The sequence below is a fragment of the Eubalaena glacialis genome, chromosome 4 (assembly GCF_028564815.1).
Source record: "Eubalaena glacialis isolate mEubGla1 chromosome 4, mEubGla1.1.hap2.+ XY, whole genome shotgun sequence".
NCBI classification, from domain to species: Eukaryota; Metazoa; Chordata; class Mammalia; order Artiodactyla; family Balaenidae; genus Eubalaena; species Eubalaena glacialis.
Window position 1 is genome coordinate 185306822 of NC_083719.1, and position 14178 is coordinate 185320999.

The following is a 14178-nucleotide window of genomic DNA, read 5'->3' on the forward strand; positions in this document are numbered from 1 at the left end:
ACGCCGCCGCAAGGGACCCCGGGAGCGGCTGCCCGAAGTGCGCCTGCTCAGAAACGCCTGCTCCCGCGGGACCGAGGCGTGTCGCGGACCCCTGGCCTGGGACAGGTGGCTGCGGGGGGAGTGATAGGGGGCGCGGGCTGCCCTGCCTGCGGCCTCCGGGTGTCTTGCCGCCGCCGCCGCCCGGGCCTCTGGCGGCAGAAGCACCATCTTCAGCCCCAGGCCCCTTCGGCACCTGGGCTGTCCAAGGCGCGCCTGATCAAAAAAAAAAAAAAAAAAAATGCCCCACACGGCCCGGCTGTGGCTCATTTGCATTCAATTTGCGTTTTATTAGCTTGTCTCCCTAAAGCGCCCTCTGCGGGTCGATTCGAGTCCTGCGGGTGCATCTCACCTGCACCTGGGAACCCTCAGCTGAGTTACCCAGTTCAGGCTCTGAAACTCAACTCCGCCCTGGTTGACTGGCAATAAGTGCTTCATTTCTCCCACCTGGACTCTTGTCAGCAGTCTAATCCCCAGGTCTACCAGAGGAGACCTGTTCCAATTCACTCATTTGTCCATCAAATATTGAGCACCTACTGTATACCAAGGCCCTGCCCTAAATCGTATTTTATCCGTTCATCAGATAATGGACATTCGGATTGTTTCCGCCTTTTGTCTATTGTGAATTGTGCTGTTGTGAACATGTGTGTATGTGTATCTGAGTACCAGTTTTGTTTCAGTACTAGTTTTTCAAATGATGTAAATTTGCCTGTTGCCCATTTTTAAAATGTAGGGAGATGTCACATACAACTACAATTCCCAGCCTGTCCACCAGCTGGCAATTACCAAGGATCCTCCTGTGAGCAGGTGGTAGTCTGCGCAGGTCACCTCCCCCCTCTTCCAGCCCACCTCTCTCCTTACCTCAGCCACCTGGCCCTGCAGACATATGGGCTTGAGACCCCTCACCCCAGGGGTCTCTCAATGCCTCTCTTCCACTGCCAACAGGAGGGTGGGCTCCTGAACAAAGCAAAGATCCCCACCCTGGTGGCTGTAGCATTCTAGATGCAGACAGACAGACAACAGGAAATCAGTAAGTATCTTGATACAAGGTAAAAAGTGCTATGGCGGGGAAGTAGAACAGGGTAGGGGGTTGGGACAAGGGGTGGTTCACATAGTCCTATGGGAAAGGTGGGATTTGAGCATTTCTAAGGAAGGGAATGAGGAAGCTAAGCAGGCATTTGGGGGAGGGGCTTTCCAGGAAGAGGGCATAGCCCGTGCAAAGACCCTGGGGCAGGGCCGGGCCTGGCATGTTGGAGGAACAGCTAGAAGGTCCATGTGTGTGGAGCAGAGTGAGCGAGGGGGAGAGAGGGAGGAGGGGAGGGCAGGGAGGGGACGGGGCAGGTCGTGCAGGTCCCTGTGGGCCACGGGGAGAACATGGGCTTTTACCCCCAGGGAGGTGGGAGCCTTGCAGGCTTATGGGCAGAGGAGGGACTGGACCTGGTGCAGGTGCTCACTGGTGCCCTGTGGCCACTACAGGGTGGACAGACTGTCAGGAGCGAGGGTGGGAGTCAAGGACCACGGGGGAAGCCATGCTGGTCCAGGTGGGCCATGATGAGGTGGGACCAGGTAGAGGCCGAGGATGGGGGAGAAGTGGGTGGATTCTGGATATGTTTTGAAGGTAGAGCTCTAGGGAGATTTCCGGGTGGACTGGATGTGGGTGGTGAGACAAAGAGGGGAGTCAAGGGTGACCCCAAAGATTTTGGCCTGTACACCTGGAAAGATGAAGCTGCAGTGATGAAGGGGAGCCGACCAAAGCAGACTGGGGGCAGGGGTAAGAACATCCCGGGCCTGGAGTTGAGGGTGAGGTCCAGCTGGCATGGACCAGGGGGTGTCCTCAGCACACCTGGGGAGGAGGGCCAGGGGTCCCCGAGGCCACCTGCCAGTGAAGCGTCCAGGAGGCAGAGGGGGAATCTTCGAGCTGTTTCCGGGGCATGTGGGAGTGCGACCAAGAGAGACTAAAGTGGGGGGCTGCCCGCGTGGACCCAGCATTCCAGGAACACTGCCACAAAGGAGCAGAGAAGCCTGCCAGAGCTGGAGGGGGACAGGGGTCCAGGGAGCGAGATCTGCGGGCTTTCGGGCCAGATTCCAGGAGAAAGGGAGCAAGGGGAGTGCCAGAGGGAGGCCACCCTCGAGTAAAGGTGAGGGCCCCGTGCCCAGGTTGGGGCGACCTTGGCGGCCCCAAGGACAGGACCCTGGGGAGGGGTGGGCCGGAGCCGGTGGTGCAGTACCAGGGGAGGCCACCAGATGGCGGGTCTGCCGCCTTCTCGGGGGCGGGAAGCGGGGAAACCCGTGGGGAGGGTCCGCGCTCCCCCCACCGCAGTCCCACACGCCTTCCGGGCTCTGGAGACCGCTGGAACCTGGGATGCACTTTTCCTAAGGGGTTCAGAGCCCTCACCAGTTTCTCAACGCTCCCGAGGCCCCTTGCCCTCTCAATTGGGAGCCGGCATACAGCAGGCATACGATACAGGAGCGGCCAGACGATGGGCACAGGAGCCGGGCAGGGGTCGAGGGGAACCTCCGGGGAGGAGCCCTGTCGAGCTCGGGAGTCCTTTAGAGTCTGGAGAAGCGCGGGCTCCCCCCCCCCCCGGTTCCGGAAGGGAGCGGGCAGCGGACGCCCCCGGGCGCCGTGTCACCGCGCCTCGGTTGCCGGGTAACGGAGCCGGAAGGCGGGCTGGGGGCGCAGCTGCGCGAGGCGTGGGTGCCGCTGGACTGCAGCACGCGCCGCAGAGGGCAGCCCCCTCCCTTGGCGTTGCCAAGACCGCCACCAGGTCCCCCTATTCACTAGCCCACTGCCTCAGTTTCCCCAAGAGGAGGCTGGGGACCCCATTGGCGAGGGGGACAGAGGAACTCAGAGGGCCCACCGGCTCGGACCAGCGATGGGAAAAACCACACAGGCTCTGGAAATCGGGTTTAAAAAAGACATGTTTAATTAATTAAATACCAGGATGAGGCCAGGCAGGGCAAGGGGAGGGGGGGGGGGTCACCCGAAAGCACAAATCCCTTGGGACCCTACCCCCCCCACACCTCGAAAGGCCACAGCTAAAATGGCTGGAGCCAGATCTCAATGACCATCGGTCCCTCCAGACCCCTGGACACGGGGGGAGCGGGGGGGGCCAGGGACAAGTTCTCAGCTCCCTGGGTCCTCAGACCACAGCCCACCCACTGCGGACATGCACCGGCCAGAGCTGGGACAATGAGGGGGGCGTCCAGACAGACACAAAGGGAAACAAGGCCCTGGCCCGCCCTCTGCCCCCTGGACTAAGGCATCTCACCACCGCGGGAAGATGCTCCGCAGCCCCGCCCCCCTCCCCAGGACCCCAGGCACCTGTCCCTGGATCCTGCCAGGGCCGGTTCCGGTCCACGCTAGTGCCATCCAAACGCCCCAGCCCCCAACTGGGAGGCAGGAAGGTTCTGGAACACAGAGGGGTGCCACAGACCTCGTGCAGCCAAAGGCGGGATAGGCCTTTTCAGGGTAAGGGACAGGAAGCCTGGGTCCCTTCCCATTCCAGGGCCGGGGTCTTCAGTCCCTCTGTCCAAAATGAAATCCAACCGCAGCCACACTGGGAAGACACCAGGAGGGGACGTGACATCTGTCCCTCCCCATCCTAAGTTCAGACCATGCAGACCCTCCCTCCCACACCCACAAAGCCTGAGGACAACAGACCACCCACCGGGGCCCAGATCAAGGAAGAGATTGGCGCCTGAAAAAATATTCTACCCGGTCCAAAAAAATCGAGCTATACCAGGGGGTTCGGGGGTCAGCCCTCCCGCTTCCCGCCCGCCCGCGTGAGCGGGACCTCAACCGCTGGTCCAGTGGCCACGCCGGGGGCAGGATGGAGCCAGGGCCCGGGGCCTCCTCACCCCTATCCGCAGGGCGGGGAAGGGGTGCATTTCGCCCGAAGGCTGGCCTGGTTCCAAATAAGAGGGATTGATTGTCACGTGATGCTGCACAAGGCCAAAGTCGGGGACTCTTCCCCTTCAGGAGAGGGGAGCCGGCCATCCAAACTGGGGGCCAGCTTCCCCCAGTCTCTCTCACTGACACACTCGCACACCCACCCAGAGGGGCAGGGCAGCCCCCCGCGCCAGCAGAGGAAAATAAATAAGCCTGCAGTAACTCCCATCCCGTGATATTCGCGCCCCGCACCCCGCCCCCACCGTGAGTCAAATTGCTCTTTGGAAGAACCCACCCCTTCTCTCCCTCCCTACCCCAAGTCTCAGAAGCAAAACCGGTACCCCTATGGAAACCCTACGACCTCCCCCGTCCCCACCCACCCAGCCCTCGAGGCTGGGGAGCTGAGGGGCCCCTCCCGTGAGCAGTGGGGCAGAACCTGTGGACACCTGAGATTGAGTACCCGAATGGGGGCGGCCGGGCCACACCCCGTTTCCCTGAACGTCTCCAATGGCTTTCGGCGGGGTGAGGGGCTCCCGGGGCGGGGGATGGGGGGACACGAGGCAGCCCGCGGTAACCCCTGGTTCACCTATGGCTCTTTGCATACTTCATCCCAACGTGGACAGAGGGGCCTGGGGACCAAGTGTGAACACCGGTTAGGAGGTGCCTTTCCTGGGCCACCTCCCCCCAAGACCCACACGCCCCTCAAAGCAGGGAGGTGGCGAAGGGGGAAGGGGGACGCCTCCTGGCCACCCACCCAGGGTCCCTGTTTAACAGCTGGGAAGAGAGTTAACGATCATGGCTATATACAGACACGGGGCCACTACCCCTCCCGAGAGCAAACTCCAAGGCCCGGATGACCCCGGTCCAGTCTCAGACCCCTCCTTGTTTTCTCGAGGGGGCAAGGGCATCTTGGGGGCCCTCAGGGGGACACTGGAAGGGGCCGGGCTGGCGGTCAGTCCGTTCCCCGCCCCGGGCCGGGACAGTAGGCGTGTTGCTGGTGCTCCATGCCCAGGCCCAGCGGGGGCGCGCTCAGGGCGGCTGGACTGGGGCTCTACAGGCCGGCGGGGGCCGGGCTGGGCACCGGGCTGGGCGCGGGGCTGCCCGCCAGGCTGCAGGGCAGCGAGTCGCTGGGCGAGGTGCTGCGGGCGCCCGGGCGCCGGAGCAGTTCCGGGCGGAAGCCGGGGTGGCGGCGCGCGTGCTTGGTCAGGTGGTCGCTGCGGGTGAAGCGCTTGGAGCAGAGCGGGCAGGGGAAGCGCTTTTCGCCCGTGTGCGTCCGATGGTGGCGGGCCAGCTCGTCGGAGCGCGCGAACTTCTTGTCGCAGCCCGGCCAGTCGCAAGCGAAGGGGCGCTCACCTGCGCGGAGGAGGCGGAGGACAGACAGACAGCGGTCAGTGTGGGGGCAGAGAGGGAGAGGAGGAAGTCCCATCAGATCCCCAAGGGTCCTCGTCATCTGCCTCATCCCTCCCCACCTCGTTCTAGAGGCTGAATTCTGGACGTGAATGTTTAAAGAAAACGGCCCCAACTCATTTCACGAACCCCCGTGAATACTCTCCCCTCTATTTCTACGACTAATGGTAATCAGACTGAGAGCAGCTGCCATGAGTTGAAAGGAGAACCTAAGGAGACCGCGTTCTCCCAGGACGGCGCGCCCGCGCGCCCCCACCCCCAGGACGGCGCCACCTTGGTGACATGTGTACTTGGCACACACGTGTCCGCTCCGAACGCACGTCGAGTTTTCGGAGAGGCTTCTTATGCAAACGGGTCCTGCCGTCCCCACCCCCGCGAAACTCCCTTCTGCCCTTCCTGTGGGGGCATTCCGGGGGCTCCCAGGTGCTCGCGATCCCAGTCAAGCCCCTTCCTTTTGGAAATGACCACCCGGTGGGGGGCACCGTCTGGGCAGCTTCCCGTGCCTGACGCCGCCGCTAACCCTCGTGGCCCCTCTACGAGCAGAGGGATGTGAAGGGACCCCCCCCAACCCCGTCCAACCCCGGGGCCGCACTCGCAGGGTGCGGAGTGACGCAAGGCGAGGCGGGGACAGCCCCTGGGTGCCTGGGTGCGGTGCGGGAAGGGGCGGAGCCCGAGGCAGCCCAGGACTCGCCCCGCCCCAGCGGAGCAAAGGCGAGGGGAGGAGCGGGCCGCCACCGGCAACTTCCTCCGCAGACCCCTCCCACCGCCAGGCCGGCCTCGCCCATCCTGCCCCTGCGGGCGCCGCCATCCCCGCCTGCCAGTCCCCACCCGCCCATCCCTTGGGGGGGTCTCCGCCCCGGAACAGGGTCGCCCGATCCCCCCTCATCAACAGTGTGTGTTGTCAGCGTGTCCCCAGCCGACCCGGGGGGACCCCCGCCACGCCCCAGGCCCAAGGGCCATGAAGCACCCAAGAGTTTGCACCCTTCTGGACCCAGCGCCGGGTACCTGGGACCCTGGAATCCCCAGGCGTTGTGTTGCCCAATGCCCAGGGGGTTTGCAGGGTGTGTTGGGGGTGGATAGAGTGTGGACACGTGGGCAGGGTCGCCCCTCGTGGCACTGGACGGAACCCAGCAGAGGAAGAGGGGGAGGCCAGCTGGGGGGCAGGAGGGGGAGCCAGTGGGGTCAGGGTAGGTTACACACTGGGAGGCCCACACCGAGCACTGGGGACTGCGGTGACCCAGGTTGACCCTGCCTCAGGAAACACGCCCACCGGTGGGGGAGGTGCTGAGGGAGACAGACAGAAGGGTGTCCTCAGCCGAGGATCAGAGAAGCACCCCCAAAGCAGCACCCTAGTGGGGGCGTGCACAGCTGACCAGGAGCCGGCGGTGGGGGCCATGGGACAGACCCGCAGCCGTGGGGTGGGGGAACCTGCATTCTTAGGGTGACCCAGTGATATCTCTGCTCTGGAAGCTCAAGGCCCGCCCTGGGGAGAGGGCTGGGAGGGGGAAGGGATCGCGAACCACTGAGGGGCACCAGTGGACTTCAGAGGGGCTGCCCAGGAGAGAGCGGCACTAAAACCTCCCCTCCCCCACCCCTTCCTCCTGGTCGCACTCGGACACCACCAGCGAGGCACAAAAGGGGGGGTCAAAGCCCAGCAGCTTCCCCCAGAAAGTTTCTTGTGGGATACCTGTCGGTTATATTCACGGCTGGGGGAGGGCAGGCCCCAGGAGGCTGGGGACCCAGACGCGCTGGTGCCACCTCCCCCAGGGGTCACAGGCCACAATCGTGGTGCTGGGGGGAGAGCAACTGTCCAAGACCACAGGTGGCCCCAAATCCCTGGGGCTGTCCCCCCACCCCCACCCCATGCTTCCCCTGGAACAATCCAGCAGGCAGAGTCCGCAGCCGCTGGGGGAGGGGCCCCAGCGGGGACGTCCTCCATAGAATCACGGGGCTGAAAACAGCCCCAGAAGGGACACCCCACCCCACCCCACTTGGAACCGACAGGTCCCGAGGGCCGAAGTCTGGGGGCGGGGCTGCTGGCTTCCAACCAAACGGGGGCCTGGGGGAGCGACGCCCCTCCGAGGGGTATGCGGCCCTGTCGCCATCTTGCAGGACGCAGGCGGGGAGAAGGGGGAGAGAGGGGGGCCAGCCCGCCGCGGGTGCGCCCCGCAGTTGGCTCACTTCCCCATTTAGGGCAGCGGGGCCCGCCTCCCGCCCTGCCCTCCCCTCCCTCCGTCCCGCAGCTCTACTTTGCCACCAGCAGGTTGCAAGAGCGGTGCCAGTGCCCGCAGGGGCCGGACGCCTGCAGCCGCCGGGAACACAGCTGCCGCACGTAGCTTGGCGGCGGCAGGGACATCCGCAGCCCCAGCCGGCCCCGCTCACGTGGTCCCACTCCCGCCGGGGCCGGGGGTCGCCTCACCGGCTGGCCGCCTGCCAACCCCGCCCCACGCCCGGTTGCTGGGTAGCGCAGCGCACGTGCACACGTGGGTGGCGGGGCCCGGGGCGCGCAGGCTTCCCTCCCCACAACGTCGGGCGGATGCCTGCAGGATGCCAGGACCTGCCACCCTCTCAGTCCTCTGGTCGGGAAGGAGGGTAACATTCAGAGGCTCAGAGCCGGCATGCCGGGTGCGGCCGCCTGTCTTGCTGAGTCCACCTGGGTGCCGGAGGAGGATGCGGTGGGCGGGGCTGCGGTGGACTTGACCCTCTGACTTGGGCTGGGACTAGGGGTGAGCTCAGGACGGCCGGAAAGGAGGTCCTGGCAACCGTGCGCCAGGCCTGGCTCAGTGTGCTCGGCCTTCACGGGGGACAGTGCCCCACCTCCCTGGGCTGGGGCTGGGGGCCAAGGGTCTGACAGGGGACCTTCACTGTGACCTCCTGAGGTCATCACTAACCTAAGGGGGGTGTGTGTGGCCCGCAGCCAACCCTTGCGCAAATGGCCACCTACCAGGTGGACTGCACCGGGGGAGGGGCCCAGGTAAGGTAGCATCCCAGGAGAGCTGGAGAAGGCTGGGACTGCAGCAGGTGGGGGGGCAGGGGGCTTCCCAAAGGAAATAAGCCTGAGCAGGCCGCGAAGGACAGTACGGACACACAGCCAAAAGGACTGACAATTGATGGTGAGGTCCGGGGGGCAGAGCACAGGGTCCCCGTGCGGCTGGCCATCCTGATGGCTTTAGCAAAGACCAACCCGTGCGAAGTTCACCTGCTCTGTGATCTTAGCCACCCCCATCTCTCTCCCTGTCCCCGCCCCTCCTGTAGGTTTTCCATTTCAATTGCTCTGCGGTTGCCACCAAAAACCGGTTACCACCAAAAACCGTAGGCAGAGGTCTCCCAGGCCCTCACCTCCCCACGTGGTACCTGGCAGCAAATCCCATCAGAGCCCCTTTCAAAATATGTCCAAACCCCCCCTGGCTCTTCGTGGCTCCAGCCGGGAGTGGGGCGGCAGCCCATCGGTGGGTGCCTGGGCCGCCCAGTCTGTGCTCTGCTCCCTGGCTCAGAGTCGAAGCTGAAGTCTTTACTGTGGCCTCGCTTCTCTGCAGCCCCGGTAGCTGCTCCTCACGCACCGCCTGGAGCCTCTCCCCCATCACTCCGTCCCTTCTCTGTGCTAACGTCACCCTTCAGAGCAGACTCTCCTTATCCCGCTGGGGTACCCCCCCCACTGACCCCGTTCTCGGCTTTCTTACGCTTATGCTCAGTCTCTCCTGGGTATGATATGTGCCCCCCACCTGACCATAAAGCTGACGGCACAGGCCTGGCACACCGTGGGTGCTTAACACATGCGTGCAAAGCGTCTACAAGCCCCGAGAATAGCACTCAGGTTGCTACAGCTCCAGCAGCAGCTAACCAGCTAGCTTGCTGGTGCATCATCTGGTTTACCTCCCCACCCCCCAGGTAGGAGCCACCACTACCCCCGTTTACATAAAAAGTGGGCCACCTGCCACCCCACACCTCTCCTCCCTCCTGGGGAACCCAGGCTGCCCTGGCTTTGCTGCCCCACCCGGACCGGCATCTTCAGCATCGGGAGTGATGGCCTACCCAGTGCCTGTGCGTTCAGGCCCCCCAGAGCATGTGTGTTCCGGAGCCCCGCTGTTCTGGAAACGGGACTGGGTGAGGGTGGCCCCCCTCCCTCCCCGGGAGGCCAGCTCCTCAGGCTGGTATCGTGTGCCAACTCCCGGGCCATCTGGGCCACCTTTATCAGGGAGCCTGGGTGGGGGGTGGTTATCACCCCTTGCAAGGTGGGGGCACCGACACTGTGAGCAGTCCCAGCTGCTCGCTGCACCCTGCTGCGGGAGGAGGGGGCTGGGGGGCAGGCAGTCCTGGGCACTCGCACCCCACCCCGCGCCCTGGCACTGCCCCATTCTGGCCCCCCAGATAAGCCACCAGTCTCCTGGCCCCACCTGGTGCGCTAGGGGCGCTCACAGCTCTGCGAGGGGTGGAGGTGGGGTCTGCTGACTCAGACAGCCCTGGGGGGTGCGGTGGCTATTTCCCCTCTGGGCCTCAGTTTCCCCATCTGCCTCTCCTCCTGGGGGCCTGTTCAGCAAAGAATACCACCACCACCCACACCCCTCCTTAGGCTGTTCGGCAAACAGCGGTCGCCCTAGCCGCCTCTTGTCCCCCAAGTCCTGGGCCTTGTCCCTCCCACCCAATTCCTGCGGTGGCCCACCGCTCTCCCTCCCACACAGCGGCCCCCCTCCTCGATCCCTCTGCTGGATCCTAATCCCTTCCCCATAAACGGATTTTCCTCTGCAAAGCCGGGCCTGCCCCCCCCACCCCCGCCCTGCCCTTGGGATTAAAGGGCACACTTACCTACTCTGCCCCCTCCCCACCTCCCACCACAGCCGCAGCCTTCCAAATCCACGCCCCAGGGCCCCTGCCCCCACCCCCTGCAGCCAGGGTGCCGTCCCCTCTCCTGGGACACACCCTTCCCTGCTGCATCTGACTCCGGTGTCGCTCAGAGGCCTCTTCCTCCAGGAAGCCTTTTTCTCCATCACCGCTGCTTTCACTGTCCCCCCAGTGTTCCAGGAGTCCCGGGGGACGGGGACTGGGTCATCCCCACAGTGCCTCTCACACACTGTAAAGGCTCAGCTACTCTTGCTCAGGCTCAAGCAGACAGGGTTTTACAGGGGGTCTCAGCTGGAGGTATTGCCTCAACGCCCAGGGGACACTGGATGACGTCTGAGAACATTTGTCATTGTCACAACGGGGGGTGCTCCAGGTGGGGGCCAGGGAGGCTGCTCAACACCCTACAGTAGCCAGGACGCCCCACACAGACAATGAGCCAGCCCCGAAGTCAGCAGGGCCGAAGGGGAGACCCTAGACTAACAGCCCCACTTCCAGATCTCAGCTCCTTGCGGGGAGGGGGCCTGAGCCCCCCAGAAGGTGCTGGACACTGGGGACTCTGGGGCAGGGGAGCAGTCCGGAGACGAGGGAGGTTGGGAGAGCGAGGAGTAGATTGCCAGCCTCTCCGCCCCCGCCCCACCTCCCTCCCTCTCCCTCTCGGTATCCACGGCAACCGCGTCAACATCTCCTGCAGCTTCCCAGTCCTTCCCTGCCCCACACTGGAGGCAGGAGAGCTCCTTCTGGGCCAGGGGCTGCGGGCCAGACACAGGGGACCGGAGGACAGCCGTCCCCGCTCCCCCACAGCTGGGTGGCCCTGTGAAAGACCCCATCGCCCCTCTTTGTCTCCCCACCCCAAGCCTCTGTGCCAAATGGAGCAGGGATGATGAGACGCCACACTCAACTCGCCTGGCTCCTGCTGGGCCTGCTTGCTCATCTGTAAAATGGGGCCAGGCCAGGATGGGAGCTCTCTTTACTTTACACAGAGGAGAGCGGTCATCAGGCAGAGGCGGGTGGAACGGGACTCCCTCCCAAAGGCCCTCGGGGGACAACGGCGCAGCAGACAGCCATCATCTAATTAAAGCTCCTCATCAGATCACTCCCCAGGCCTGCCCCCAGCAGTGAGCAACAAGAGGTCCAAGACAAGCATGGCTTCCCCACCCCAAAACAGGCATAAAAACAGCTGCTCCCTCCCCTGGGGGCTGGAAAAACCCAAAGGCCTTGACACAGACCCTGGGTAGGGTTTGGTGGTCCTGAGCACTAGACAGATGCTGAATTAGCAATCACTGAGCACGAAGGTGCCCCAAATCCTCCAAAACCGGAACCAAAGGTGCCTGGGTGCACGACTTTCACTCTCAGGAGCAGCACCCCCCCACCCCAGGACCCAGCACCATTACTATCCAGGGGGCAAGGCATGGGGGGATGGCACCCTGCCCTCCCCCACCCATCACCGGGACACCTCAACTCAGTCCCCTGGGCCTCACTTTCTCTTTAAAACCAGAATGGTAATACTGACATCCAGGCCCTCGACAAGGAGTCCTTGCTCCCCCAAAGGCTTAGGGGGGCAGCCAGTACTGCCTGGGGGCCCACGTGGGTACTCAAGCATCCCAGGATACCCTGGGGAAGTGTCCCTACAGAGCCACAGTGGGAAGGGAGGTGGCCACCCCCTTCACCAGACCCAGAGACTCGAACAGAATGCGGAAAAAACCAAACTAGAGCACTAGGGGGTCTGAGCCACTCTCAGGGGTCACACCATCCATGTCTCTGCCACAACGCTAGGTCCAACCCCTCTTCCATGCACCCGCTCCACGTGTTCCTACAGTGGGAGCGTGTCCACTGAGCCAAGCTGATGCACCCTATTGCCCGACGTGACCCCCATAACGGTCCTCAGGAGAAGGCAGCCCGGAGGCGGTACGTAATGCGCTAGAAACGGACAGAACCACCAAGTCCAAGTGCACTCCCACCCAGCTCCCCTGCCCTTCCCAACAGAAGGAAAACCTCCAATGTTCAAACTCAGGCTGGTGACGAAGGCCCACCATCCCCAGATCCCCAGCCCAAGAGAAAATCCTCAGGGTTGAAGGTGGGACTCCGTGGGGAGGACTGGAGGGACCCACGGGAGGAAAAAGAGGAGGTGACAGAGTAAAACGGTGGCCAGAGCCCCCTGCCTCCGGCTCCCTAGCGGCCCATCCCCACCCCCGGCTGGGCTGTGAGACGTGACAGTGTCGCGCGGAACCCTCCCCCGCCCCCAAGCCTTCCTGGCTCCCGCTGCAGGCGGGGGCGTGGGGGGGGACCCAGGAAGCTGCGAAACGCACTGAGGACGTGACACCCTCAGGGGTCCCCCTCCTCCCCAGACTCAAGCCCTAACCCGCACTCCCAGCCCTGCCTTCCGCCTTATTAAAATACATATAAAGGAAAAGAAAACGTGCCGGGCACCCCCCAACCTGGCTCCGCACCAGGCGCTCCGCCGCTCTCTGGGGTGAATCCTCGCGGCCACCTCGGAGGCAGCGCGCGGTTCCTCCTGCCTTTCTACAGAGAAGGAAACCAAGGCAGGAGAGAGAACGAGAACCTCAGAATTGGACGCTCCGACCATAATGCCCACCAACCAGATCCGAAACCAACGGAAAATAAAAGAGAAACGAGGCCGAGAGCGAAGGAGACTGCCCGGGAGCCCCGATCCCGCCCGCGGACCCCGCCGCGACGCGCGCCCCGCGAGCCCCTGCCGCTACCTCGGCGCCCGCCATCCGCTCGCCGCCCCACCGCGTGGCCGCCACGCCCCCCGCGCGCGCCCCACCCACCAAGGCCCCGCCCTCCCGGCCGGCGCGGCGGCGGCCCGGGCGCGCCCCCCTCCCCGCCCCCGACGCGCCACGCAGTTTCGGGGTCCCGGCGGGGGGGGGGGGAGCGCGGGAGGCCGCCCTCGCGCGGGCCGGGCGCGCGGCCAGACTCACCTGTGTGCGTCCGCAGGTGCGACTTGAGGTGGGAGGACTTGTAGTACGCCTTGGCGCAGCCCGGGAAGGGACAGCGGTGGCTCTTGGCGGCGGCGGGCGCGGCGCCGGGGGCGCGGCCGGAGGACGGGGACGAGGCGGCCGAAGAAGAGGAGGCGGGCGAGGCGCCCCCCGGAGCGGCGCCGGGCCCGCCGCGCAGGTCGGCCAGGATGCTGGCGGCCAGCAGGTGGGGTGCGGCGGCGGCGGCGCCCGGGCCTGGGCCCGGGACGGCGGGGGCCGGCGGCGGCGGCCCCGGGGGCCCGGGCGGGGCGGCCTCGCGGCGCGGCGCGCGCACATCCAGGCCAGCGGCCGGGCCCGCGCCCTCGGGGCCCGGTCGCCCGCGGTGCACCACGGCGCCTGAGGAGATGGCCATGAGCACGTCGGCGGCGAAGTAATCCACGCACGCCACGGCTGCCGACATGCCAGGCAGGGGCGGGCGGCGCGACCGAGCGGGCGGAGCGGAGGCGGCGGGAGCGGCGCCCGTCCGGCCGGCGGCGGCTGCTCGAGTGCGGGAGGCGGAGGAGGAGGAGGAGGAGGAGGCCGGCGCGCGCCGCCGCCGCCGCCGCCCGCGCTCGGCCTGCCCCGCCCCGCCTGACGCGCCCTGACGCACCGGAGCCCGCGGGGGCGGCCGCGGCCCGCCCCGCCCGGAGGACGCCCCCTCGGGGCGCGCGGCCACGCCCCCCGCCCGGCGCGCCCTCCACCACCCTGCCTGCTGCGCGCGGCCGCCGGGGGCGGGGCCGGGCCGAAGGAGCCGCCCCCTGGCGCGCCTACTCTGGCAGCAGAGTACGCCTCCCCTTCTTCTCCGAGTGCTCCTTCCCCACGCGGGGCGCCAGGCCGGGGAGCCAGCCCCTTCTGGCCCTCCCCTCCCCCTGCGGCCACCCCTGGTCCGCTTCCCCGAGCACCCTCTTCTCACACCAGGAAGCTCCGCCTGGTCCCCGCTACGGTCCCGCCTCCGGAGCACGCCCCTCCCTCCTCGGAAGGCCCCGCCTGCTAGGGCGCGCCCCTCCCTGCTCGGCGCGCGCCCCGCCT

General features: G+C 65.6%; 1 protein-coding gene across 1 annotated transcript; it reads right to left on the reverse strand.

Annotated features, from left to right (window-relative positions):
* Positions 1-4248: 4248 nt before the first annotated feature.
* Positions 4249-13655, reverse strand: KLF16 (KLF transcription factor 16). The gene is made up of 2 exons (XM_061188900.1): positions 13114-13655; positions 4249-5281 (listed from the first exon to the last, which is right to left on the reverse strand). The coding sequence occupies exons 1-2, from the start codon at positions 13568-13570 to the stop codon at positions 4980-4982; spliced, it is 759 nt and encodes a 252-aa protein (XP_061044883.1). The 5' UTR covers positions 13571-13655; the 3' UTR covers positions 4249-4979.
* Between the last annotated feature and the right edge of the window lie 523 nt (positions 13656-14178).

Coding starts and splice junctions, on each gene's coding strand:
- KLF16 (XM_061188900.1), bottom strand. CDS start 13,570: ATGTCGGCAGCCGTGGCGTGCGTGGATTACTTCGCCGCCGACGTGCTC. Junction 5,282..13,113: donor GCACCTGCGGACGCACACAG/GTGAGTCTGGCC, acceptor TCCTCCGCGCAG/GTGAGCGCCCCTTCGCTTGC.